The sequence below is a fragment of the Schistocerca piceifrons genome, chromosome 1, assembly GCF_021461385.2.
Source record: "Schistocerca piceifrons isolate TAMUIC-IGC-003096 chromosome 1, iqSchPice1.1, whole genome shotgun sequence".
Classification (NCBI taxonomy): Eukaryota; Metazoa; Arthropoda; class Insecta; order Orthoptera; family Acrididae; genus Schistocerca; species Schistocerca piceifrons.
In genome coordinates, this window is record NC_060138.1 from 311,893,133 (window position 1) to 311,918,882 (window position 25,750).

Genomic DNA, 25,750 nt, shown 5'->3' on the forward strand with positions numbered 1-25,750 from the left:
GTCAACGGATGGATAAATAGAATAAATAAATAAATAAATAAATAAATAAATAAATAGTACCTTCAGACAACTGTTAGCTAAGGAAACAAGGAGTGCAGTATGTGAGCATGGCAGAACATATGAAAAGCCCAACGTATTTGAGGAAATATTTACTAACTGCTATGAAACTGCATTCCCAATGGAGAAACACAGACTAAGATCTAATAACAAAAACAAGTCTTGGATAACAACTGGAAACAACACTGTAAGGAAGGAAGAAAAGAAGAGAGAGAGACAAAAGAGAGAGAGAGAAGAGAGAGAAAAGTATTATCAGTTTCATGCTTACTGCAGAAAATACAAGACAACACTCAAAGAGCTGCTAAGGAAGCAAAAATGAAGGCAGATTACTTTTATATATAATCTGCTGCAAACAAAACAAAAGCTATGTGGAAAGTCACGAAATGACAGACAAATAATGTCATTACCAGAAATGCCAATATCAAGATATGTCAAAATGAGGAGAAAATGACAGACCAAAGGAAAGTAGCAAACTTCTTCAACAACTATTTTACAAATATAAGTGAGCAACTAATAAGCAGCACTGTTTTAAAAGCTATTAATGAAAAACAGCAAACAGCAGGTATACTTTTATGCGTTAACTAAAGCGTTTGACACGGTAAACCACAGAACTCTTCTAAATAAGCTTGAATGCCATACCATTAGGCAATTAACAAATGAATGGATTCATTCATTTCTCAGTGACCACAAGCAAAAAGTATGCATTATGCATGTAGATGAAAAACCACAAATAATCATCTGATTCTAATTCTGATTCTCTGATTCTGAAGAATTCTCAGTCAACTGTGGGGTACCTCAAAGGTAAGTGATAGGACCTCTTCTTTTCCTAATATATAGCAATGATTTGGATGTACATGTTCAATCACACAAAATAATTCTGTTTGCTGGTGACACACCAATATTAGTAAAAGCAGCAAAAAATGATGATATACAACATAAAGTAAGCTCTGTTCAAATCAACTATAAATGATTTGCAATGGATCAGCTTATAATAAACAACAAAAAACAGTAGCATTAGATTTCCATAACCCTCAAAACAATACCCAGCATTACCCATACATCACCATCAACCAACAACCCTTCACTAATAAAGAATTAACCGAATTTCTCGAATTTTGGATTCAGAGCAAGCTAAAATGAGACAAACTTATCAAACATGTTAAGGTCAAGCTGAATACAGGCTGTTATCTTTTAAGGACTCTAAAAGGATGTAACTGTCTAGTGTGCATATTTGATTACACACCTAAAATACAGACTCAAATTCAAAAGGAATTCACCAGCAGCTCAGGGACCCTCAGAATCCAAAAAAGAGCCTTTAGGATTATTGTAAGGAGCAGAACTAGACAGTGATGCAAACATTTAGAACACCGAAAGTGCTACCACTACCTAGCATGTTTATTCTTAACATGCTAATGTATGTTAAAACAAATGTAATCAGAAATGATAACAGTATTAGAAAAAGAATGTGGCTTACATAATCACAACACTAGATTAAAATGTAATTTTAATTTACTCCCAGCTAATACTAGTTTAAATCAGAAAGGTACATGCTACTTGGGAATATAATTATTCAACAAGTTGCCAAATTATATAAAATGTATACTAAATATTAGTACTTTTGAAATGTATGTTAGAAAATATCTACAGTAGTACAGTGCAGGCTGCACTAACCCAAATAAATAAGAATTTTGCTTATTATACTCTCCAAACTAATAAAACTCAATAAATATTGCCTCCTTTTGTTCTTTGTTCACTGTTGAGTATTAACAGAAACTAGTTTTTGCAGCATGGATCACTGGCACTACAAAACACTTTCTTGGGCACAATCTTATTTTTTGGGATTTATATTCTTTTCCATTGTTTCTTGTTGTTGTTGTTGTGGTCTTCAGTCCTGAGACTGGTTTGATGCAGCTCTCCATGCTACTCTATCCTGTGCAAGCTTTTTCATCTCCCAGTACCTACTGCAACCTACATCCTTCTGAATCTGCTTAGTGTATTCATCTCTTGGTCTCCCTCTACGATTTTTACCCTCCACGCTGCCCTCCAATACTAAATTGGTGATCCCTTGATGCCTCAGAACATGTCCTACCAACCGATCCCTTCTTCTGGTCAAGTTGTGCCACAAACTTCTCTTCTCCCCAATCCTATTCAACACTTCCTCATTAGTTATGTGATCTACCCATCTAATCTTCAGCATTCTTCTGTAGCACCACATTTCGAAAGCTTCTATTCTCTTCTTGTCCAAACTATTTATCGTCCATGTTTCACTTCCATACATGGCTACACTCCATACGAATACTTTCAGAAATGACTTCCTGACACTTAAATCAATACTGGATGTTAACAAATTTCTCTTCTTCAGAAACGCTTTCCTTGCCATTGCCAGCCTACATTTTATATCCTCTCTACTTTGACCATCATCAGTTATTTTGCTCCCCAAATAGCAAAACTCCTTTACTACTTTAAGTGCCTCATTTCCTAATCTGATTCCCTCAGCATCACCCGACTTAATTAGGCTACATTCCATTATCCTTGTTTTGCTTTTGTTGATGTTCATCTTATATCCTCCTTTCAAGACACTGTCCATTCCATTCAACTGCTCTTCCAAGTCCTTTGCTGTCTCTGACAGAATTACAATGTCATCGGCAAACCTCAAAGTTTTTATTTCTTCTCCATGAATTTTAATACCTACTCCGAATTTTTCTTTTGTTTCCTTTACTGCTTGCTCAATATACAGATTGAACAACATCGGGGAGAGGCTACAACCCTGTCTTACTCCCTTCCCAACCACTGCTTCCCTTTCATGTCCCTCGACTCTTATAACTGCCATCTGGTTTCTGTACAAATTGTAAATAGCCTTTCGTTCCCTGTATTTTACCCCTGCCACCTTCAGAATTTGAAAGAGAGTATTCCAGTCAACATTGTTAAAAACTTTTTCTAAGTCTACAAATGCTAGAAATGTAGGTTTGCCTTTCCTTAATCTTCCTTCTAAGATAAGTCGTAAGGTTAGTTTTGCCTCATGTGTCCCAACATTTCTATGGAATCCAAACTGATCTTCCCCGAGATTGGCTTCTACTAGTTTTTCCATTCGTCTGTAAAGAATTCGTGTTAGTATTTTGCAGCTGTGACTTATTAAGCTGATAGTTTGGTAATTTTCACATCTGTCAACACCTGCTTTCTTTGGGATTGGAATTATTATATTCTTCTTGAAGTCTGAGGGTATTTCGCCTGTCTCATTGTTTCTTAACCTCTTCCTTTCACTATCTTTCTACTCATTTTATTTACAAATTCTTATTTTTGCATGTACTGTTGCACTTTTTTCATGAGTAACAGTAAAACAACACCTATTGCCGCCGTCTTGGTAACATTTGAACAACATTTGAGAAATGCTTTCTAATTGGCTTTCTGAAACCAAGTTAACTAATGAGACAAATTGTCTCACAAGAGACAGAGATACTATTGGCATGGGCCTCTTTTACACTGGGAATGTGGCAGTCCTGAATAACAGCAAATATAATATGCTCTCTTTAGTTCCCACCTACGATACTAGATGGCATCAGCTGTCTTCCTGTACCAAAATCACAAAATTACCATGCAGGTGGCATGTGCCTCTTTTCCACTGGGCCCCTCAATTACAGGCCAACTGTTCTATTGTTTGGCATCTCAAAAATTTAGACAATGTCTTCCACAAAAACTTACAGGCTTTATGCAAAAATACCATATTCCGTGCACAGAACAATATGGGTTTAGGAGGAGCTGCTCAGCCAATACTGCTATCTATGAATTCTTGTGTGAAATTTACCAGAAAGTGTACAGTGGCAAATACATTACTGATGTATGCCTTGAATTGTCAAGAGTATTCAGTTTTATACATCATGAAGCACTACTACAGAAATTAAATCAACTAGGCATTCAGGCATACCTAATGACTGGGTCAGGTCCTATCTCTGAGGACATAACCAAACAGTGGAAATACAACACACTGAATGCAACAAAACTACAAACAATTACTCAGATTACAAGAGATGAAATTTGATGTTCCCAAAGATTCAGTAGTGGGACCAGTGCTGTTCCTGTCTATGTAAATGACCTACAGTCAAATGTACGTTGTCAAAATGTGTACCAGTTTCTGATGACACAAGCCTTCTCATCAGCAGAAAACAGAAAACTTACTACAAGAAAAAATAATAAAGACAGTGGGCAGCTTAACAAAATGATTCATATACAATGAGCTAATCAGAAATAAAGAAAAAACTGCAACACTTACCTTCTCTAAACTCAAGGAAAAGGTCTGGCAGATTATAATATCTAGTTTCAAAGAAAGTTGTAAACAGGGTTAACTTGACAAATTTTCCCACTTTGATTCAAGAAAATGTTATGTGTGGAACTTATACTGAGAGACTCGTAAAACAGTTGAGCACATCCTGCTGTGTGACGAGGATCCTTGAGAGCTGCTGCAGCAAAGACTGACTAAAAAGTGTGTACCATGCAAATATCCAGTTACTCCTGAAGTATGGAGTCATTTCCAGGGGAGCTTCTCCAAACAGCATTAAGCAATTCAGAAAGCAAAGAGGAATCATAGAAGGTACCACACACAGAAAATCTTGCAAACCAGTCTCCAAAAACTGCAAATCCTTCCATTCTCATGCTGCATGTATATGAAACCATAGTATTCATAATGCAGAATGTGACTGATAATCCTGCACTCTTCCTCAAAAATGAATATATACAATCCTACAATATAATGCAAAAAATGGGTCTCTATAAGCACCAAACAAAACTAAGCTCTGCCAAATAGTAGTTGTGTATCTTGGAAAGAAAGATATTTAGAACATTACCAAATAACATATAGTCAATAAACAGCACTGCAGGATTCAAAGCTGCAGTGGAGACACATCTGACTGACTACTCCTTCTATAGCCTGAAAGAGTTCTTTGGTAAATAATAATAATATACCAGTATTATGCATTGAAACCATAATAGCATTGTAACCTCTGGATGAATACCATTAGTAATATACCAATAATCTGTTTTGCAACCATAAGTAATGAATGATATTTTATAATGATAGAAACAGTACTGTGTTAATTGATGTTCTACCTCTTACTATACATTCTATGTATCCACAAGAACTCATGTACAATTAAATAAATAAAGTAATTTGACAGGTTCACAGGAAATGGATTAAGTCTTAATAAGACAAAGGTTCATGTTATGCAATTTCAAACAAACATAAACAACCTATTATTAGTAGAAGCAGACATCAATGGTAATCCATTAAATGAAATACCGTGTAATATTTCTCGGGTTCCAAATGTATGATGAGTTAAAATGGAGTCAACACATTGAAAACTAACAAAGAGGGTCAGTTGAGCAGGTTTCAATATTAGAAGTATCTTTCATTGTGTTTACCTCTGGTTATGATGTTGGATTCTTTTGGATGTTTTTGAGCTCTGTTGTCTTATGGAGTGGTCTTCTGGAGCAGTGGATAGTGGATGAAATATTTCTTCAGAAAGAAGTTAATAAAATATTGTGTTAAGTAAATAATCAAACATCTTACAAAGGTGTATTTAAGAACATTTGTTTCAATGCTGTAATCATCTCACGGAATGCTAAAAGCTTAAAAGGTATATTACTAAAAGATTTATAGATATTTTTGTTTCTAATAAGAGAGAGGGAGAGAAAGAGAGAGAGAGAGAGAGAGAGAGAAAGTAACCAATCAAAGAATAATTCAAACATAGTTATAATTTTTTTTGGAGTTTTTTGTCTTGTGTCCTTTCAATACTTCTTTAACATCTATAAAGAAGAATACAGAACAGACTCACATTTCAGACAGCAACTTCCTAACAATCTTCAGTTTGGTTTTTGGATCGCTACTATGTAAATAAATTCAAACATGATCTCACACATGTAGGTTTAGGGGTACTAAAGCAATGGCAACTGTACATCACTATGTGTGTAAGTTGCTTTTTGGTAAGCTCCTGATACCACTTTCTTACTGTACATATTTACATTTCTCAGACCTACCAAAGATTGCTGGAAAAGTAATATTATTGTAAAGAGACTATGTTTAGAAACCATTTCTATACTGTTGATGTAACAGATCCTGTGAAACTATACGGAAACTGTGATCTAATCTGATATAGCATACACAGCAGTAGATTTTATATACCAGTATAGCTACAGATGCCATATCAGTACTTCAGTATGATAAGATTCTTAAGCTGTAATTACAGGACAGTGCTTCTGGAGATTATCAGTGCTTCTAAAGTTTGCATAAGGTTTTTAAAAACAGTTATCAATTTATCAGTTTATCTGCACAGCAGATTACAAAGTAGTCATTTGTCAAACACAAACTACATTACATTTACAATATTATTAAATTTTTATGATCTGTTTGAATTAGTGAATTGCAAGTAATTCAAAGAGTCAATACATGAAACATACCACTATTTGCATTAATGAATGTTATGCACAATTAAATTGTATAGCATCCTTTCTTATTAAAGACAATTATAATCTATTTTACTTTCTCTTTGTGCAGAGTACTACAAACGTCTCAGAAGAAGTTGGAATATCCCTTTAGATTAAGAGACCCAGGGAGATAAGTTGCATTTCACACCATTCTCTAACTTTGTGTCAGCAGCAGTTGTTTTCTATTGAAGGATCAAAGTGGATAAGAGAAAATTATTGATTCACAGATATTTGTTGTTGTGGTCTTCATTCCAAAGTCTTCAAACTGATGACTGGCTTAATACAGGTCACTGTGCCACTCTATCCTGTGCAAACCTCTTCATCTCAGCATCTCTCAATAACTTTTTCAACCTACATCCATTTGAACCTGCTTACTCTATTCACCTCTTGGTCTTCCTCTAAAATTTTTAGCCCCAATACTTCCCTACAGGACCAAATTGATGACTACTTCCTGCCTCAGAATGTGTCCTATCAATTAATTCATTCTTTTAGTCAAATGGTGCCAGGAGTTTCTTTTCTTCTCAGTTCTATTCAGTACCTCCTAATTAGTTATGTCATTTACCTATTTAATGTTCAGCATTTTTCTCTTGCACTAAATTCCAAAACCTGCTATTCTCTTCTTGTTTGAACTACTGAATGTCCAGATTTCACCTGCATACAAAGCTATATTCCAGACAAATACCTTCAGAAAAGATCTCAAAATTTTTATTTATTCTCATTGACCTCACAGATATAAAAGTTAAATATACTTGTAAAAACCACAATGGTTCAATAGATTATATTATTTTAAACAGATTAAAGATTAAAGAAGGAAGGAAAAAATAGAAAAAATACTTCAAATCGAGGCTTGACAAGAACCAAACTCGTTGAAGAGCAGGTTCACTTTGGCAAAGTTCTGAGGAACTTATAGTGGGAAACAGAATCCATCTGGCATGATTAGTAAAGCAGGCTTGAAGGCCACAACTATCATATTTACAGAGAGTGCTCTGCAATAGGATACTGAGGATTGTCAGTGTTTACTTTCTGTCTACCTTCCTTAATCCACATTTACCATTTGGTAGTTGCCATAACAATATAATATCTCGGCAGTGAATGGATGTAAGTTGGTATACAAGATATATTGCTTTGTAAGTAGCTTTCTATTTTCTGGAATATGTTTTGCAGGTAATGTTAAGATTCTGCCTAGTACAAAACTTACAGTGTGGGCAGTCAAAGGGATAACAATCATAAATGAAGAAAATTGGTTCAGATGGAGTATAGGCTCCACCTGTGATATGGCAGAAAGTGGATGGGAAGTAGAAAGTTATTTGAGATGGTGCAGAGAGAATATTTTGCAAATTGGATCCTGTTTCAGGTCATTATATCAGAAAATAACAGTCCTGGCAAAGAGGCTGATTAACACCTAATAGTCCATGACTGTAGGCAAGAGAGTTGTACCTAGGAGCACATGGTGTTTTTTGGTCAGTATTTCAGTCTATTCACTGATTTTAGAATCACAATAAGAAATGCACATTAGAGACTACCACAAGTAGTTACTGATACTTTGTACAGTTTTTGACACTACTAGATGTGGGGTTGTGTTTTGTGCAGTATTTGTAAATGTTTTAAGCTCTACACATCTAAATGTTGTATAATGCATTAAAGCTAATTGGAATACATTGTTAATTCATCATGTACAGAATTTTATGTTAAGTAAAACTCTACACATTTTTAAAACTAGTTATATAACATGTGGATGATGAAGCCATACTTCTTTGGCCATGCATCATTTTGTAGCTTGCAACAGAAGAAGGGCTTTTGTCATGGAATATGGAATAGCTGCAAATTAACTGAGTTTTGTTATCATCTTAACATTATACCTTTCGTGAAAATGGAAATTTTTCTCAATTTCAAATAGCTTCTGTTTAAAAATTTATTTTACTCATTACTGGTTTTTAATACTTCTGCTATATTTGATTTCACTTAATGATTATTAGTGTTGAAGTAAAGTTAAAATACAACAATCTTTGCAACACGAATTGTCTCAAAATAAAGCCTCGGCTAATTCATTTTTCTGTCATTATATCTCTGGATCAGTAGAAGAATAGTGATAACAGCAATAAACACATAAGTGTCATTTTCATTTATGTAGAGCTGAACTCACTTTCTTAACAAACTTAATACATTATTTCAAGTTAAATTTAATTCTTCTTTCAAAACTGATGATGACTGAGAACTGTAGGAGATTCTATAGGGTAATAGATAGGGGGAGGGGGGTTTGTTGCCAGTTTTGTAGGAAATATTTACGCTGATTGTTGAGATTCTAGTTGTGAAGGCCAGTCAGCTAACTCCTCAATGACTGCAAAACAGCACATCACTACATTACTTCACCCATGCACAATGCATCAGCATTGTGATGCAGCTATGAATATAACTAATTAGGTGAGCTGTACATAGCACCGAACTTAGAATTTTGTTCAGTAGTATTAAAAAAAAGTTATTGAAAAACATTTCAGCAGTTGGGGACAGGGATATTCAAACAGCATTATATTATAGGAGTGCTACTGAGTGAATATATCATTGACTAAAGGGTATGCCAGTTACTACATGCAAAATGGAAGAATTAATGGCTCTTATGAAAGAACAGCCAATGGCCTTGCCACAGTGGTTCACTGGCTCCTGTCGTATTATGATACTTAAATGCTATCAGACTTGTCCTTCACATGGATGGGTGTTTGTCTATATGTGCCAGGCACTGTTGGCAAGTGGGGTGCACTCAGCCCTTGTCAGGTTAACTGAAGAGCTACTTGACTGAGAAGTAGCGATTTCAGTCACAAAAACTGACAATAGGCAGGAGAGCCCTTCATATTAACATCCTGTGACAACCATTAGCTGAGGATGACATGAAAGTTAGTCAGAGCATTTGGCCCTCTGAGGCCTGTTTAGACAGAGAGAGATGAAAGAACAAGCAGAAAAATTAATGAAATTAGACAAAGTGTCTAATAGCATTACAGATTTTAAAAAATGAGGGCATGAAGTAGCTTTGAAAGTAGATTAAACCTCTAATATAAAAGAGACCTTATTAAATTTATCTAAGGAGTTACAAGTTGAGATAGAAAAATAGTGTAACTTGGTCAGGAAACATATTTGTGAATTTGTTAAGGAAGTAGACAATAAGATGAAATGTAGAGAGGAATTTTCCACCCAGGAATTCAAAGATATACCTGGTCAAATCCCAGATATGCCTAGCTGAGTAGGTGTGTTAGAACATAGTAGAGAATTGGTCAATGTAGCTAGTGACCCAAATGCTTTGAATATTTAGAGAAATGTCTCCAGGCATTAGTTGAACAAAAGGTACAAGAAAAAGTAGATTCTGCCACTGCTACAACTAATTATTTGGGTGATACTGTTGAAAATCAAAAAGAAGTTTGGGCTCCAAACAAGTATACTTGGATATACAGCGATTGTAAACCTAACCCTGAGGAGTATTGCAATTGTAATGAATTCTCAATAGAAGATTTCATCTATGAATCCAACATGTGTGGATCCAAAAATGTATATGAGTGTTAAAGTGGACTGTAATCAGCATATATTTATAAATGGAGTATTAATTTGTGAATACACGTTACATGGATTATCATGTCACCTATGTCAGTTGAAACAGGAAAGTTTGTGCAAATAGCTTCTGTGATGGGTTTGATAAGGTTCATTATGTTGGTGCCCTGTATGTGCTAATAATATGTGTACTGTTTAATTCAATGAGTGGAGTAAAGACATAAGATGTATCTATTTTCCAAACCTGGGAGGAGACTATAGTATTTAATCTGGAAGCTGTTATGAACCATTGTGGGTGCAGGATGCCTCCTGTTGACAATAACAGAACTGGAGGAAAGACTTTTATTGATTTTAAAGGTTGTGAGATAAAATTATATGATTTTATTTATTTTAATTACTTGTCTGATGCAAGAGCACCTTGTAACTCATTTACTTGTTTATTGTTTAAGGAAATGAGGGGAGCAATGAGACTTTTCATGCTTACATAATGTGTTAAGAAGTCAATTGTTTTCAACTGCACTAGCAGCAAATCTACTGTTGAATAAAATAGGATCACTAATTCAGCAACACAATGTAAGATTAACATAAAATAAATTACTTGCAGGCAGTAAAGCATTCCTGCACAATAAATATTATATTCAATTTTTTTTTAAATTGAACATTAAATGAATATTATAACTGCCAGTGCAACTATATGTAGTTATAGTTGTTTTGTTAGTATATTAATAATTGAGGTGTTGCTAGTTATCTAAGGCAATAGAGCTGTTTGCTTATCTATTTATTTATTTAAGATTAAGTAGTGAAAGAGACTGGATGTCTGTGTAGAACCAACTATTCTAACAAGGATACCACATGGGTCTACTGATCGCAGTTCAACTGATTCCTGAGTTCCAGACCATTTTGAATGAACTACCCCATATATCTACAGGGTTTATCACCCATAAAAATTATGAATAGAACAGTTATTCATGAACCACTCTTAAAGTTTAAGTGCCTACCTTCAATGCCAATTAAGATCAAATAACTACATAGTAAGGTAAGACAAATTTACAAAAACCATCAGAAGGTGGATTATGAAAATTTAATGAAGAAGCAATTTTACATGCATTCTATATTAATGACTCAGTATTAGTTGAGAATATCCATTCTAGTTCTAATTTTAAGGAGGAGACACTCATTTTTTTGCACACTGGAGAGGATCCATGAAGGTACTGGATCTACACCCCCCAAAGGCAGTATACTTTGCTGACCCAGAGACTGGTAAAGAGAAAGGCTTATACAATAATGATATGCTGAAGAAATTCAGACCCCTAGAAGGATCTGTGGGCTTTGTAGTGTATGTCACATGACTCACTGTGGTTTTGTTCACTGCCAGGTCTCCATAGATACTCTGAAAGTGCCTATGAATGTGTGTGATGTTCTGGTTTTCTGCCCAAAGAAACTCAACAACACCTACAACACCTCACTGCTTGGAATGCACCTTTGTTATGGCCGCTATTCTGAAGGCTATGTATAGTGCCACCACCTCTTGGAACTTCATGAAACTATAGGAGCTGTTGTCTGAGTTAATGTATCAGTATTTCATATTTTATTTTCTGTGAAGCAATTTATTTTATTCTTGCTATATTGTGCTCTTTAATTTGAATGTATCTCTCACTGTCTTGTCCTGGTCATCCACAACACATCACAGAAGCTTAACATAGTTCTCTCATAGATATAAGAAACAGATACAATAATACATAACCCATTATAGTTATTCTATATGTCAAGCCAGAGTTGGCATATGTATGATGTGTAATATATACTGGGAGTAAGGAGAATTTTTTACTTTTCCTACACTTATAATATTTGGTAAGGGAGGTTATCAACCAAATGCTAGTAGCAAGGTAGGGAAACAGTGTTAATAGATGGCCAAGCGGTTCTAGGCACTTCAGTCTGGAACTGCGTGACCGCTATGGTCACAGGTTCGAATCCTGCCTCGGGTATGGATGTGTGTGATGTCCTTAGGTTAGTTAGGTTTAAGTAGTTCTAAGTTCTAGGGGACTGATGGCCTCAGATGTTAAGTCCCATAGTGCTCAGAGCCATTTTTTGAGTGTTAATAGAAAGACTTCCTTGTTATGATGACAGCTTGATGAATTATGAATGTGTTGTTACTTCATATCATCATTCTTACAATAAGGGTACATTGGGATCAATTTTTGTGTCCTGTATGGGTGAAGCTGAGACAGGTCTGTTCTGTAGCATATGCAAACCATACTTCATAATCTGGCATCTCGTTGAAGAACACATCAGGGAGGGATACTGGTATGGGGATGGTATGGGATTCTTTCTTTGGAGGTCTCATCTTATTTCTTCCCTTGCTCATACTCATTTTTTAATTTTCTCTTTCTTATTCCACTGACTGGAGTACCTATTGTATCATTCCCATTTCCACATTCATTCATTTCTATTACTGAAACCCTTCTTTTCCACAGACCACATCGAGGTAATTAAAGTTTACCATTGTAGGATAGCGTGAGGCAATAACACATCTGCAACAACGAGACACACATACAGTTAACTGACACAGACAATATATCTGCTTCTAATACATATGTTAACCATGTCAGAAAACAAGAGGAAGCACTAGAATTGAAACCATTCCCTAAGTGAAGGTAAGTGTGATGGATCAACATACAGTGTCCAGTCATATTAATGTGGAAAGACTGAATAGCCACCTTTTGCAGTGCTCTGCACTGCAAGGAAGGCAGGAAGAGAGTCAGTGAGGTCCTTGAAGGTAGCAACAGGGATGTGGAGCCATGCAAAATCCAGTACTATGATCAGGTGTGCTCAGTTTCTTGATTGAGGATCCATGGCATGAACAGCCCAATTGAGGCGATAACATAGATTCTCAATTAGGTTTAAACCTGGGGAGCTTGGTGGCCAGGACAGTATGGTAAACTCATTGTGGTAGTCTTTGATCCATGCATGTAAACTTCAAGCTGTGTGAACCTTTGCATAGTATTGCTGGTTGATGTCTTCATGCTTAGGAAAAACTGCCTGATTCTCAAGAATAGATGCATAGTTGTGTCAATCCATTGTGCTTCTAGAATAATGAGATCACCCAGGCAATTTCACAAAAACATTCCCAAGACCATAATGTTCCCTGCTCTAATTTGGACCTTTGTGACAATATTTGCAGAGTGTTTGCTTTCAGACATTTCATTCCAATGGAGCATAAAATGTCACTCATCACCTGCTACAGAGGCCCATACACAATAACATTCACTGAACAGTTGTTAAGGAGACACTGTTGGTAGTCCCTTCATTCATCTGGGCAATCAGTTGCTCAACTGTTGCACATCTATTTGCCTATACACATCTCCATAGCCACCATTTACCCTTGTCATCATCTATGGCCCACAGTGCAGCACAGTGGCCTCAGTGCAGGATTTGGATACTGCCGTTTTGCTACATACAGTATACTTTAACCACAGCAGCAAGCGAATAGTTTGTAAACTTAGCCATTTCTGAAATGCTTTCACCCTTGGCCAAAAAGCCAATAATGATGCCCTTTTGGATGTCAGATAATGCACTTCATTTCTACATTACAACAGCAACTGCAATGTTTACAGTGTCCCCCAGAAATGCTTTATATGTCCACCACTGCTAGTGCTACCATGTGCCATCTGTGAGTGGTTATTGGATGCTGATGTTGAACAGGGGTGGCAGTCACATTTTGATTAAAAGATGAGCAGCAAATATAATGTAGGATGGTCAAGTTATCTCTGAAGAGATAATACTAGTATATAAATGATTTGAATAAATGCAACAAAAAAGCAATATTTAAAAATTTATTATGTCTTCCAAAATGAAATGGTTGAGTTGAAGAGATGTTAGTAGATGTGTCACACCTTATAATCATGGAGAAGTAAGAGCAAAATAAGCTTATTCTCAATAGAACATGAGAAGATGCTTTTGATGTATGTGCAGGTATAAGTCTCAAGAAGTGAAAAATTGAGTATGTTATCATTAAACTGTTCGCTTGTTGGATTCTTTTAGTGTGCGTAGAAAGTGACCAATGTGGTAATACAAAAAGATAACTCATATAATTCAGTAGCTATGAGTAGATCCTGGGAGACAAGTAATTAAGAAAGAGTGTTTATGCATAAGCAACTTATAGGTTGAAGTTATAAAAGGAGGAGTTATGTAACACTTTTGGAACAACCCAGTATAGGTGATATATTCTGGCAGTTTCCGGCAACTAGAGGAAGCTATGTGGTGCTGGTGTGCAAGATTCACACGTCCCCTTCATCACTGGACTTACTTGGAGGTGCTTTGCTGATCTTCTTTTCAGGATAGGCAGCTGCAACGATCTGCCCAACGTCTTCTCCAAAGATATGATGCTATTTGGAGGAATTTTCTCTACTCTTAAAATGATTGCGTACACTCAAGATACCTTTAAATCAATCCTACTGTATTTCACTTCCACAAGCAGAACACCACATAACAGTTTTCACATAAATGAATCACATTTTGTAACCACAATGACTCACAGTCCATCAGAAACTATTATGTACTTTTGCAATAAATACAGTTCCAAAAACCTCTCAAGGTTCTCGTAAGTCTACCATCCCCAACTCTGGAGAGTCAGTAAGTAAGTAAGTAAAAGTAGTGTCTCTTCTTTTCTTTTACACAATTCAACTGTTCACGATAATGACTGACATAGCACCATCACAGAGTAAGACATGCTTGCTCCTAGTGCTGGGCATGTAACTTCTGTGATGAGCGCAGCGACCACTTGTCTGCACCGATCGCCCATCACTATTACCATATTCTCCCAATACACATCCATCCTGCAAGCACATGGAAACTGGTGGCGAGGTAGACACATCTCCACTCTCTCACCCTCATACTTAAAATATCAGGTGTTCGATATGGTGGAAAGCCGAGTGTCTCTAGAATTTACTCTGAAATTCTTGAGGTACTACAATATTATGGCAAAACTTCACCATTAGAATGTATAAAGAAAAGGGATCGGAGTCTGTGCATACTGTTAAAGATTTAAGATGGGATGTGCCTGATTTTTGGTAAGTGTTGGAGATTAAAGGGTAGATTAACCTGTGGAAGGAATGGCTTATGCGTACATCAGGAAAATCGATAGGAGGAATGATGTGTACTGTTTCTTTTATGTAGGGGGTTGAGGTGACTGACATCTACATCAAAGAGATTTGAAATTATTCACTGAGTATCTGCCCATAAAATAAGGTGTGAATACAGCCCTTAAAGAGATATGAAGCTGTACAGTGACAGTTTGTCATGTTGTTGCTGTGTTCTCCAAAATATCTATACTATAATAGATATACCTGGGCACTGGTGATTCTTTGTATTCACATTTCCATACATGTTGACTTACCACAAATCATATTTGAAGCTGTAAAGAGGTTGTAGTTTAAAATATCAGTCTGTAACTTCTTATGGTAAAGATGAAACTAATAATTTATTATTATTATTTACATCAATAAATTTGAGAAACTTACACTCTTTCTATTAATAAAAGCACAAAAAGACAGTTGTCCTTGAGTAGGTTTGATACAATGTTGATAAATAGACCTACTGTTTCTCATATTCTATTCACTATAAAAAGGAAACAATATGTTTGGAAATAGAGCAATAAAATGCACAAGAGAGAAATTATTTACTAGAATACAGGTTGTTATGAATGAAGGATTGGTCAACTGGACAGGCATGAGTATTCCTGATGAAGTATATTAGGTATGAAACAATTCTTTGTCTGATTAAACTGGATTAATTCATAGAGATTTAGTTTCAAAAACAGAAATGCACTTTGTTTTAAAATACTTTATGCATGGAAAATCATGATAATAGAAATAAAAATAAACCCAATATTATTTATTTTGTTGTTGTGTGATGTTATAATTAGTTAAATATGTTGAGTTACACAACATCATTTGCCTAATTGTGGAGAATCTATGCTGTAGTATATGGATATATGGGATTCTTTGCAATAACATGTTCCACTTTTATCCTCCTAAACTGACAAAGGATATTCATGAGAAATGAAAACATAGTTTAAGTAGTTATTAAGTGTAGAATATCCCAGTGGGTGCACTCTCATTTTGTATGTGCAGACGAAATGTAAGTCATGTCAGCTCCAGACATCAACAAGACATGATGGTGAATAAACTTTCCCACAAGCTGTGGAGTTTCGGACATTGGAGTTTGGCAGTACCTTGAAGATCAAGGAGCAAAAAGATGCATGCAAGAATTCAAACAATCATATACAACTGATTATTTGTTATAAGAATGGACTTTCTCTTGATGTCTAACATCAAAGCAAGAGAAAATTGTCCTTCATGGGCTATGAAATAAAACTGATTTGTTCTCCCTTCACTATAATTGAAGCTGTGCATGAAAAACATTGGGTGTAAAATGCAGAAGAGTTGCTGAGAAGTTGTTAATTGCTTGGTTGGAGCTGTCTTCCAGCACCCATATGTTGCAACAAGGTGAAGAAGTGCAATGGCATGGTTCCTTGGCACTGCATAGCGGGACCATGGAAAGAATTAAATTTGAGAATGGCAACCAGAAATTAAATAAGATATAAAGCTCACAGATATGCATCAGGGTGACAGACTGTAAATGGAGTACAATTTAAACTCAACACCTCAGTCTCCTGGCTTTCATGGAATTATCATAAAAGTCAAAATGGTCTCGGAGTTTAGGGCACATCATCTTCAGTTTCTTGTACATGATCAATGTTTCGGCTCCCGATCTTCTACAGGATCTGTGGATGTTCATGGATAGCTGACAGTATTCAGTTTTCCGTTAACAACTGGAGATCCTGAATAAGATCTTGGGAGAGGGTTTTAAAGATTGATAATGTAGATGAAATTGAAGATGACATGCTCTTACATCCTAGGAGATTTCACTTAAAAGATGGATTCTAACATGTCAAATGGCACACATATTACTTGTCATAAAGAAAAAGAAAGAACTAAGGAAACGGATATAGGACATTTAACAGACTTGACAACACTTCATGAAAATGTGTGCTCAATGGGGGAAAAAAAAAAAAAAAAAAAAAAAAAAAAAAAGAAAGAAAAACAAAGAAGATATGTAAACAGGCAGAATGCGGCCCTGTGATCAGCAATGCCTATATAAGGCAACAAGTGTCTGGCACAGTTGTTAGATTGGTTACTGCTGCTACAAAAGCAGGTTATCAAGATTTAAGTGAATTTGAATGTGATGTTACAGTTAGCACATGAGCAATGGACACAGCATCTCCGAGGTAATGATGAAGTGGGGACTTTCCTGTACGATCATTTCATGAGTGTACGGTGAATAGTAGGGATCCGGTAAAACATCAAATCTCTGACATCACTGTGGCCAAAAAAGATTCTGCAAGAACAGGACCACAATGACTGAAGAAAAACGTCCAATGTGACAGAAGTGCAAGCCTTACAGAAATTTCTGCAGATTTCAATGCTGGGCCATCAAGTGTCAGCGTGCTAACTATTCAATGAAACATCATCGGTATGGGCTTTCAGAGCCAAAGTCCCACTCATGTAGCCTTGGTGATTACACAGCACAAAGATTTACACCTCACTTGGGCCTGTCAATACCGACATTGGACTGTTGATGACTGGATATATCTTGTTTAGTCACATGAGTCTCATTTCAAATTGTATCGAATAGGTGAACGTGTACTTGTATAGAGACAACCTCATGAATCCATGGATCCTGCATGCCAGCAGGGGCTGTTCAAGCTGGTGAGGCTGTAATGGCATGGGGAATGTGCAGTTGGAGTGATATAGGACCCCTAATATGTCTAGATATGACTCTGACAGGTGACATGTTAGTAAGCATCTTGTCTGATCATCTGCATCCATTATTGTCCACTGTACATGCTGATGGACTTGTGACACCCCACACATCTAGAATTGCAACAGAGTGGCCCCAGGAACACTCTTCTGTGTTTAAATACATCCACTGGCCACCAAACTCCCCAGAGATGAACATTATGGAGCATATCAGCGATGCCTTGCAACATGCTGTTAGGAAGAGATCTCCACCCTCTCATACCTTTACCAATTTATAGACAGCTCTGCAGGATTCATGGTATCAGTTACCTCTAGCATTATTTCAGACATTAGTAGAGTCCACATCATGTCATGTTGTGGCACTTCTGCGCACTCACAGGTGCCCTACACGATATTAGGTGGATTTACCAGTTTCTTTGGCTGTTCAGTGTAGGTAGTCCTCCCAATCCAAATACATCAGCCTTGAAAAGGGGTCATAATGGGCCAGAGATCTTATATTTCTATTACATGTACAAAAAAATTTATAGGAAGATGCTGATTTCTATGAAAAGGTCATTTAATGACAATTTAATTTACAATGCAGAGAATAAAACCAAAGCAATGTGGGATGCCACAAAACAGGAAACAGGGAGAGACAAAATCATAGTAACATACTGATGAGGGAGACAGATAAAGCAAACTATGTAAATGAACATTTTCAAGTACTGCAGAGGAATTATAACAGAACCTCCCAAAAACAAAAGTAAGATTCAGCACATGGAGATGTGTGCTTGTGAATTAATGCTGAAAAATAGTTCACTTTTAATTGTAGCTGTATAGAGATCCCAGCTGGGACATTTTGAAATATCTATGAGAAATCTAGATTCGTTATTGTGCTATCTGTAAGACAACAGCAAATAGTTAATAGTCTGTGGTGAATTCAGTGTAGATTTTCTAAAGGATTCTGGTAGGAAAAATGACCTGGAAACCTAATTTGAATCCTATACTTTAGTCTCAGTAATTAACTTTCCAACATGGGTGGGTGAAGACAGTGGGACCCTAATTGATAATGTTTTCTTTGATGAAGCTCAAAGTAAAAAAAATAACTGTTTACCCGGTAACAAATGCTCTCTCTGTTCACAGTGTACAGTTTTTTAAGATAAATAACATAGCACTTTACAGTATGGACATTTCCCAGTGGAAATCAGTTGGAATAATTAAAGACTCCAGGACAAATGTTTTTAAGAATAGTTCACAGGAGATGACATGTGATGGAATTTATAATAGACAAAATGCTAAAATAAAATTTAATCTATTTCATGATAAAATCACATTATTATTTAAAAATAGCTTTCAGGATAGGTTAATCAGAAAGGCCACTAAATAGCCATATAAAAACCATGGATCATTAGAGGGATTAAAGTACCTCATGAAAGGAAAAGTGAAATGTATCATTTGGCAAGAACAAGTATGGACCCTACAGTAGTTGAACACTACAAAAACTACTCAAAGTTACTATTAAAGATTATTAAAAAATCAAAGAACATGCAAATAAAGTCAGAAATCAGTACTTCCAACAACAGACTGAAGTCTATATGGAATGCAGTGAAACAAGACACATGACAACCAGCCACAGAACAAGACAACATCACTACTGACCTTAATGGAAGGCTATAAATGATGAGTCACAGGTAGCAAATGCATTTAATAACCATTTCTTAAATATAGTAGAAACCATAAGGACAAACAGTTGATGAGCAAAATCACAATAGTGTTTCATAAAATGCATTCATATGAATTTATCACCAACTCCCCTTCTGAAATTACGAAAATTATACATCCTCTCAAAAATAAAAGCTCATTTGATTTTAATGGTGTTTCCAATAGAGTATTAAAAATTTGTTCCCATAAAATAGCCCAGTCTTATCTGCAATATGTAATGCATCATATATAATCTCTCTTTCTCTTTTTCTTTTTCTCTCTCTCCCTCTTTTCTTATTCATAAGGGTAAAATTTTTGTATATAAGTATTGCACTTTCAGGCACTGTAGCACCACAAACTGAGAAGAAAAGGATGTCTCTTGGATAGATCTACAATGTGCTGCAGCATTGAAACTACATATTTGTGCAATACGCAAGTATAAATACAACATCCATCAAATACAGCACAACAGCTTTGGAAACTGTGAAATCAAGATTGTGATGTGTGAGTGCTTCTTGTTACACAGTCTGAGTGCAGGACACATGATCTAGTTTGTGAATTATAGTGAGAATAGAAGATCTGAACCATTCAACCAATGGTAAATTGACTGTTTTGTCATGCACATGCACAAATTAATATTCATACAGTACATAAATAAGTAGAGCTATGGCTTCATAAGTAATTTTGGCTGCCAGAAATACTGACAGTTCTTTTTTGTCACAGATGTGGTTAGGCTGGGATCTAAGATAACAATTTAAGTAGATGTGAATAAAGCAGTGACATTGCTACTTTTATGTGCATGAAATATATGGCTCTTTTATTCTGAATATGTCGTGGTTTCCTTATCATGATTTCTGAGGGTATGATATAGCTTGGATGAAACAACAGAACTTAATCCTAAAAATTAAAGTTTGTGACACTTACTAAATGATCATAAATTTTATTACACTATATTTTATTTATAGGAAGTCATAATTTATAGTTTAGGTACCAGATAATTACAGTTATAAGATCTTTGAGTATGTCACATACAAAAAAGTATAAAATGTTCTGTTTTGCGTTCTGTACCGACCACTGTACTGCTCAAAATACTGACAAGAATGAAGAATTAGTACCATCTGCAATCATAAATTTTTGGAGCATTTTCTAAGATTAAACTGCTGAGAGCAAAGCAGATATTTTGTTGCAAGTATTTGGTTGGTCTTCTAAGAATAGGTAGCAATTTTTATGGTGTGTTGATGCCATTTTTGGCAGTATTTTCTTAATATCTCATGATTTCCAATGGTGTGGTTAGGCTGGGACATAAGAGCATAGCAGAAAATATCCTGTCATGGTGACAGATTTATCTGTAGCATAGTGAGAGGTCTAGGTTAGGTTTTAATGCAACAGTTTGCATGTGACTTGGTGAAGCCAACAAATGTGAAAATAGAAAATTTGGTTGCGGTGACAAACGCATGAGTGGCCAAGTAAGTGGTCCCGACTGTCGGGATACTAGTTACATTGGAATAAGGCTGGACACCTCGGACATATTCTGAGTCGTGGTCACCTTTGTGCTCATACGGCAAAGACTACCAAATCCACAGGTTAGTCCCTCAACCGTTAGGGGTAAAACTCAATGGGACTCGGGACAAGTAAGGCTAGCAACCTGCTTCCCTGGTACTTTAAATATGATGCTGGCAACAATCAGAGCAAAATGCCTCAGACCTTTGGAGGTGACGGAGTCCCACCTCTAACTGACAAACCAGGGACTCCTAAGATACGACTTGGCAAACAAATGGTAATGAGATGGGGAGCTATTAATATCAATGGGGGCTACTCTAGGAAGACGGCAGAGCAGGCAGAGGCTGCAAGTAAGATGGGGCTGGACGTTTTAGCTGTTAGTGACATTCGGGTAAGGGGTGAGAAAGAAGAGGAAGTGGGAGAATACAAGGTCTACCTGTCAGGAGTCAAAGCAGGAATAGCACAACGGGATGTAGGGCTTTACATCAGGAAAGAAATGGAACCCAGGGTAGATGCAATAATGTATGTAAACGAACAACTGATGTGGATAAATTTGACAGTGTCTAGCAAGAAAACTAGGATTGTGTCAGTATATTCGCATTGTGAAGGGACAGATCAAGATAAGATGGATAGTTTTTATGAGACACTCAGTGATGTAGTTGTTAGAGTAAAGGACAAGGACAGTGTTCTGCTCATGGGTGATTTTAATGCCAGGGTTGGAAATCAAACAGAAGGGTATGAAAAGGTTATGGGTAAATTTGGAGAGGATATGGAGGCCAACAGGAACGGGAAACAACTCATGGATTTCTTTACCAGTATGGGCTTAGTAATCACAAATTCCTTTTTTAAACATAAGAACATTCACCGGTATATTTGGGAAGGGAGGGCAGCCAGATCTGTCATTGACTGTATAATAACAGATCACGAACTCAGGAAGGCTGTGAGGGACACGCGTGTATTCAGGGGATTCTTTGATGACACTGATCATTATTTAATCTGCAGTGAAATTGGGATTGTGAAGCCAAGAGTGCAGGAGGTCAGGTCCATATGTAGGAGGATAAGAGTGGAGAAACTTCAGGATAAGGAAATCAGGCACAACTACATAACAGCGATCTCAGAAAGGTACCATAGTTGATGTAGTCAATTACAGTCATTGGAAAAGGAGTGGACAAGGTACAGGAACACAGTACTAGAAGTGGCTAAAGAGTGTCTTGGAACAGTAGTGTGTAAAAGTAGGAGGAAGCAAACAGCTTGGTGGAATGACACAGTCAAGGCAGCCTGTAAAAGGAAAAAGAAGGCGTATCAAAAATGGCTACATACTAGGACTCAGGTAGACAGAGAAAGTTATGTTGAAGAAAGAAACAAAGCCAAACAGATAATTGCAGCATCCAAGAAGAAATCTTGGGAAGACTTTGGAAACAGGTTGGAGACTTTGTGTCAAGCTGCTGGAAAACCATTCTGGAGTGTAATTAGCAGTCTTTGAAAGGGAGGTAAGAAGGAAATGACAAGTATTTTGGACAGGTCAGGAAAACTGCTGGTGAATCCTGTGGATGCCTTGGGCAGATGGAGGGAATATTTTGAAGAGTTGCTCAATGTAGGTGAAAATACGATCAGTAATGTTTCAGATTTCGAAGTAGAATGGGATAAGAATGATGATGGAAATAGGATCACATTTGAGGAAGTGGAGAAAATGGTCAATAGATTGCAGTGCAATAAAGCAGCTGAGGTGGATGAAATTAAGTCAGAACTCATCAAATACAGTGGAATGTGAGGTCTTAAATGGCTACACAGGATAAATGAAATGGCCTGGGAGTCAGGACAGGTTCCATCAGACTGGAAAAAAGCAGTAATCACACCAATCTTTAAACATGGAAACAGAAAAGATTGTAACAACTACAGAGGTATCTCTTTAATCAGCATTGTGGGTAAAATCTTCTCAGGTATTGTTGAAAGGAAAGTGCAAGTATTAGTTGAGGACCAATTGGATGAAAATCAGTGTGGGTTTAGGCCTCTTAGAGGTTGTCAGGACCAGATCTTTAGCTTGTGGCAAGTAATGGAGAAGTGTTATTGTGGAACAGGGAATTGTATCTATGCTTTATAGATCTAGAAAAGGCATATGACCAGGTTCCTAGGAGAAAGCTATTGTCTGTTCTATGAGATTATGGAATAGGAGGCAAACTTTTGCAAGCAATTAAAGGTCTTTACATGGATAGTCAGGCAGGAGTTAGGGTTGACGGTAAATTGAGTTCATGGTTCAGAGTAGTTTCATGGGTAAGACAAGGCTGCAACCTGTCTCCACTGTTGTTCATATTATTTATGGATCATATGTTGAAAACAATAGACTGGCTGGGTGAGATTAAGATATGTGAACACAAAATAAGCAGTCTTGCATATGCGGATGACTTAGTTGTGATGGCAGATTCGATTGAAAGTTTGCAAAGTAATATTTCAGAGCTAGATCAGAAATGTAAGGACTATGGTATGAAGATTAGCATCTCCAAAACGAAAGTAATGTCAGTGGGAAAGAAATATAAACGGATTGAGTGCAAAATAGGAGGAACAAAGTTAGAACAGGTGAATGTTTTCAAGTACTTAGGATGCATATGCTCACAGGATGGCAACATAGAGAAAGAACTGGAAGCAAGGTGTAGCAAAGCTAATGCAGTGAGCGCTCAGCTACGATCTACTCTCTTCTGCAAGAAGGAAGTCAGTACCAAGACTAAGTTATCTGTGCACCGTTCAATCTTTCGACCAACTTTGCTGTATGGGAGCGAAAGCTGGGTGGATTCAGGTTACCTTATCAACAAGGTTGAGGTTATGGATATGAAAGTAGCTATGATGATTGCAGGTACTAGTAGATGGGAACAATGCCAAGAGGGTGTCCACAATGAGGAAATCAAAGAAAAACTGGGAATGAACTCTATAGATGTAGCAGTCAGGGCGAACAGGCTTAGATGGTGGGGTCATGTTACACGCATGGGATATATTTACAGCTTTTTCATGGTTAATAGCTAACTCATTGGCTTCGAACCACATATTGGATAATCTGAGAAAATCTTTACTTTGCTCCTTCAGTTTATTTATGTCTTTCCCTGAAGGATGGAAGTTGTATCATCTGCGTAAAGCACAGATTTGTATGGCATATTGCTGGGCAGGTCATTTATAAATATTATAAACAGTAATGGCCCAAGCACTGATCCTTGGCGAACACCTCTAGTGACATTCAGTAACTGTGACTTTTGACTGTTGTAGCTTACAGTTTGCTTTCTGTTACTGAGATATGATTTAATGAGGGAGAGTTCCATATCCCTAATGCCATAACACCATAGTTTTTCCAGCAGTATTGTGTGGTTTACAGAATCAGATGCTTTGCTTAAGTCCACTAGTGTGGCTTCAGCAGATAATTTGGATTCAAAAGAAGATTGCAGAATAGAAACAACATTTTCAACAGCATTAATTGTCGATAACTGGGCCCTAAAACTATATTGAGACTTAGTAAGTATATTGTTTTGTGACAAATGCATGTTAATTTGCTTTTGTATACAATATTCGATTATTTTTGAAAAAAATAGGTATCAGAGAAATTGGACGATAATTATTAGTGTATGATTTATCACCCTTATTGTGTAATGGAATTACTACTGTCTTCTTTAGGCATTCTGGAAAAATACCACTGTCAAATATCCAGTTTATGAGTGTGCAGAGAGGGAATGATATCAAGTTGATTATTTTTTAATCAGAAAATTTGAGAGGCCATAAATATCTTCTGATCTGAAGTCACTTAACTTTGCCACTGATTTAATTACATCACTTATTTCCACATGTCCCCAATTACAATTACAATTGGCACAGTATCAGCAAAGTTTTGTAAAAACTGGTTTATATAAGTAGATTGAGAATTTGATTTTGAACTCTTCTTATGAGGAGACGAGGGATTAGGGTTTGCTACATTGATAAAAAAGAAGCTTAAATTCATCTGGGGTGACTACCTGTACCTAATCCTGCTTTAATAACCCTCCACACAGCCTTACACTTATTATTGGAGTTTTTGATGAAGTTATCGTTTGCTCTAAATTTTGCTAATCTGATTTGTGATATATAGTGTCTCTTGAGGCTAACATTGCATTGTCAACACTACCATTTTTTACCTTATCATAGCATATCAATACCATTAATCTTAGCTTCTGTAAATATGGTGTGAACCACCTACGTGGAGTAGTTCGACCATGCTTTCTTGCCATAGTTTTGTTTGTTGGTAACCATTGGACAGGAGGTATTGAAATTTTCAGATAGAGTACTAACAAACTTGCTACAAGCCTCCTCAACATTGTTGGAAGCACATATTATATTATTCCAGTTTAGTACCTTCAGCTTATCCCTGAAGCTATTTATGCTTTTATCATTTAATAACCTGACATACCATGTTGGTTCACAATCCCCCATTGTTTAATTAATTGTTAGTTTTACCCATATACCTTTGTGATCTGTCAGATGGCAGACATTAAGGAGGCCCAGTTCAAAATCATCTTTATGCATGTTTGTGATAAAATTGTCGAGACAAATAAGTTGTCTTGTGGGACTATAATTTGCACAGAAGAGATTATGGGATCTTAGCATGTTAAGCAAATTAGTATTTTTGTGTGTTTTTTTTCCTTACATCAAAATTTAAATCTCATAAAATTACT

General features: G+C 36.4%; 1 protein-coding gene across 1 annotated transcript in view; it reads right to left on the reverse strand.

Annotated features, from left to right (window-relative positions):
* The window catches only part of LOC124714657 (esterase FE4-like), a 197,372-nt gene extending 171,864 nt beyond the window's left edge, over window positions 1-25,508 (reverse strand). Inside the window, exon 1 of the mRNA XM_047243044.1 lies at window positions 25,431-25,508. Within this exon, the coding sequence (XP_047099000.1) occupies window positions 25,431-25,508 (78 nt within the window). The remainder of the gene's footprint in view (window positions 1-25,430) is intronic.
* Between the last annotated feature and the right edge of the window lie 242 nt (window positions 25,509-25,750).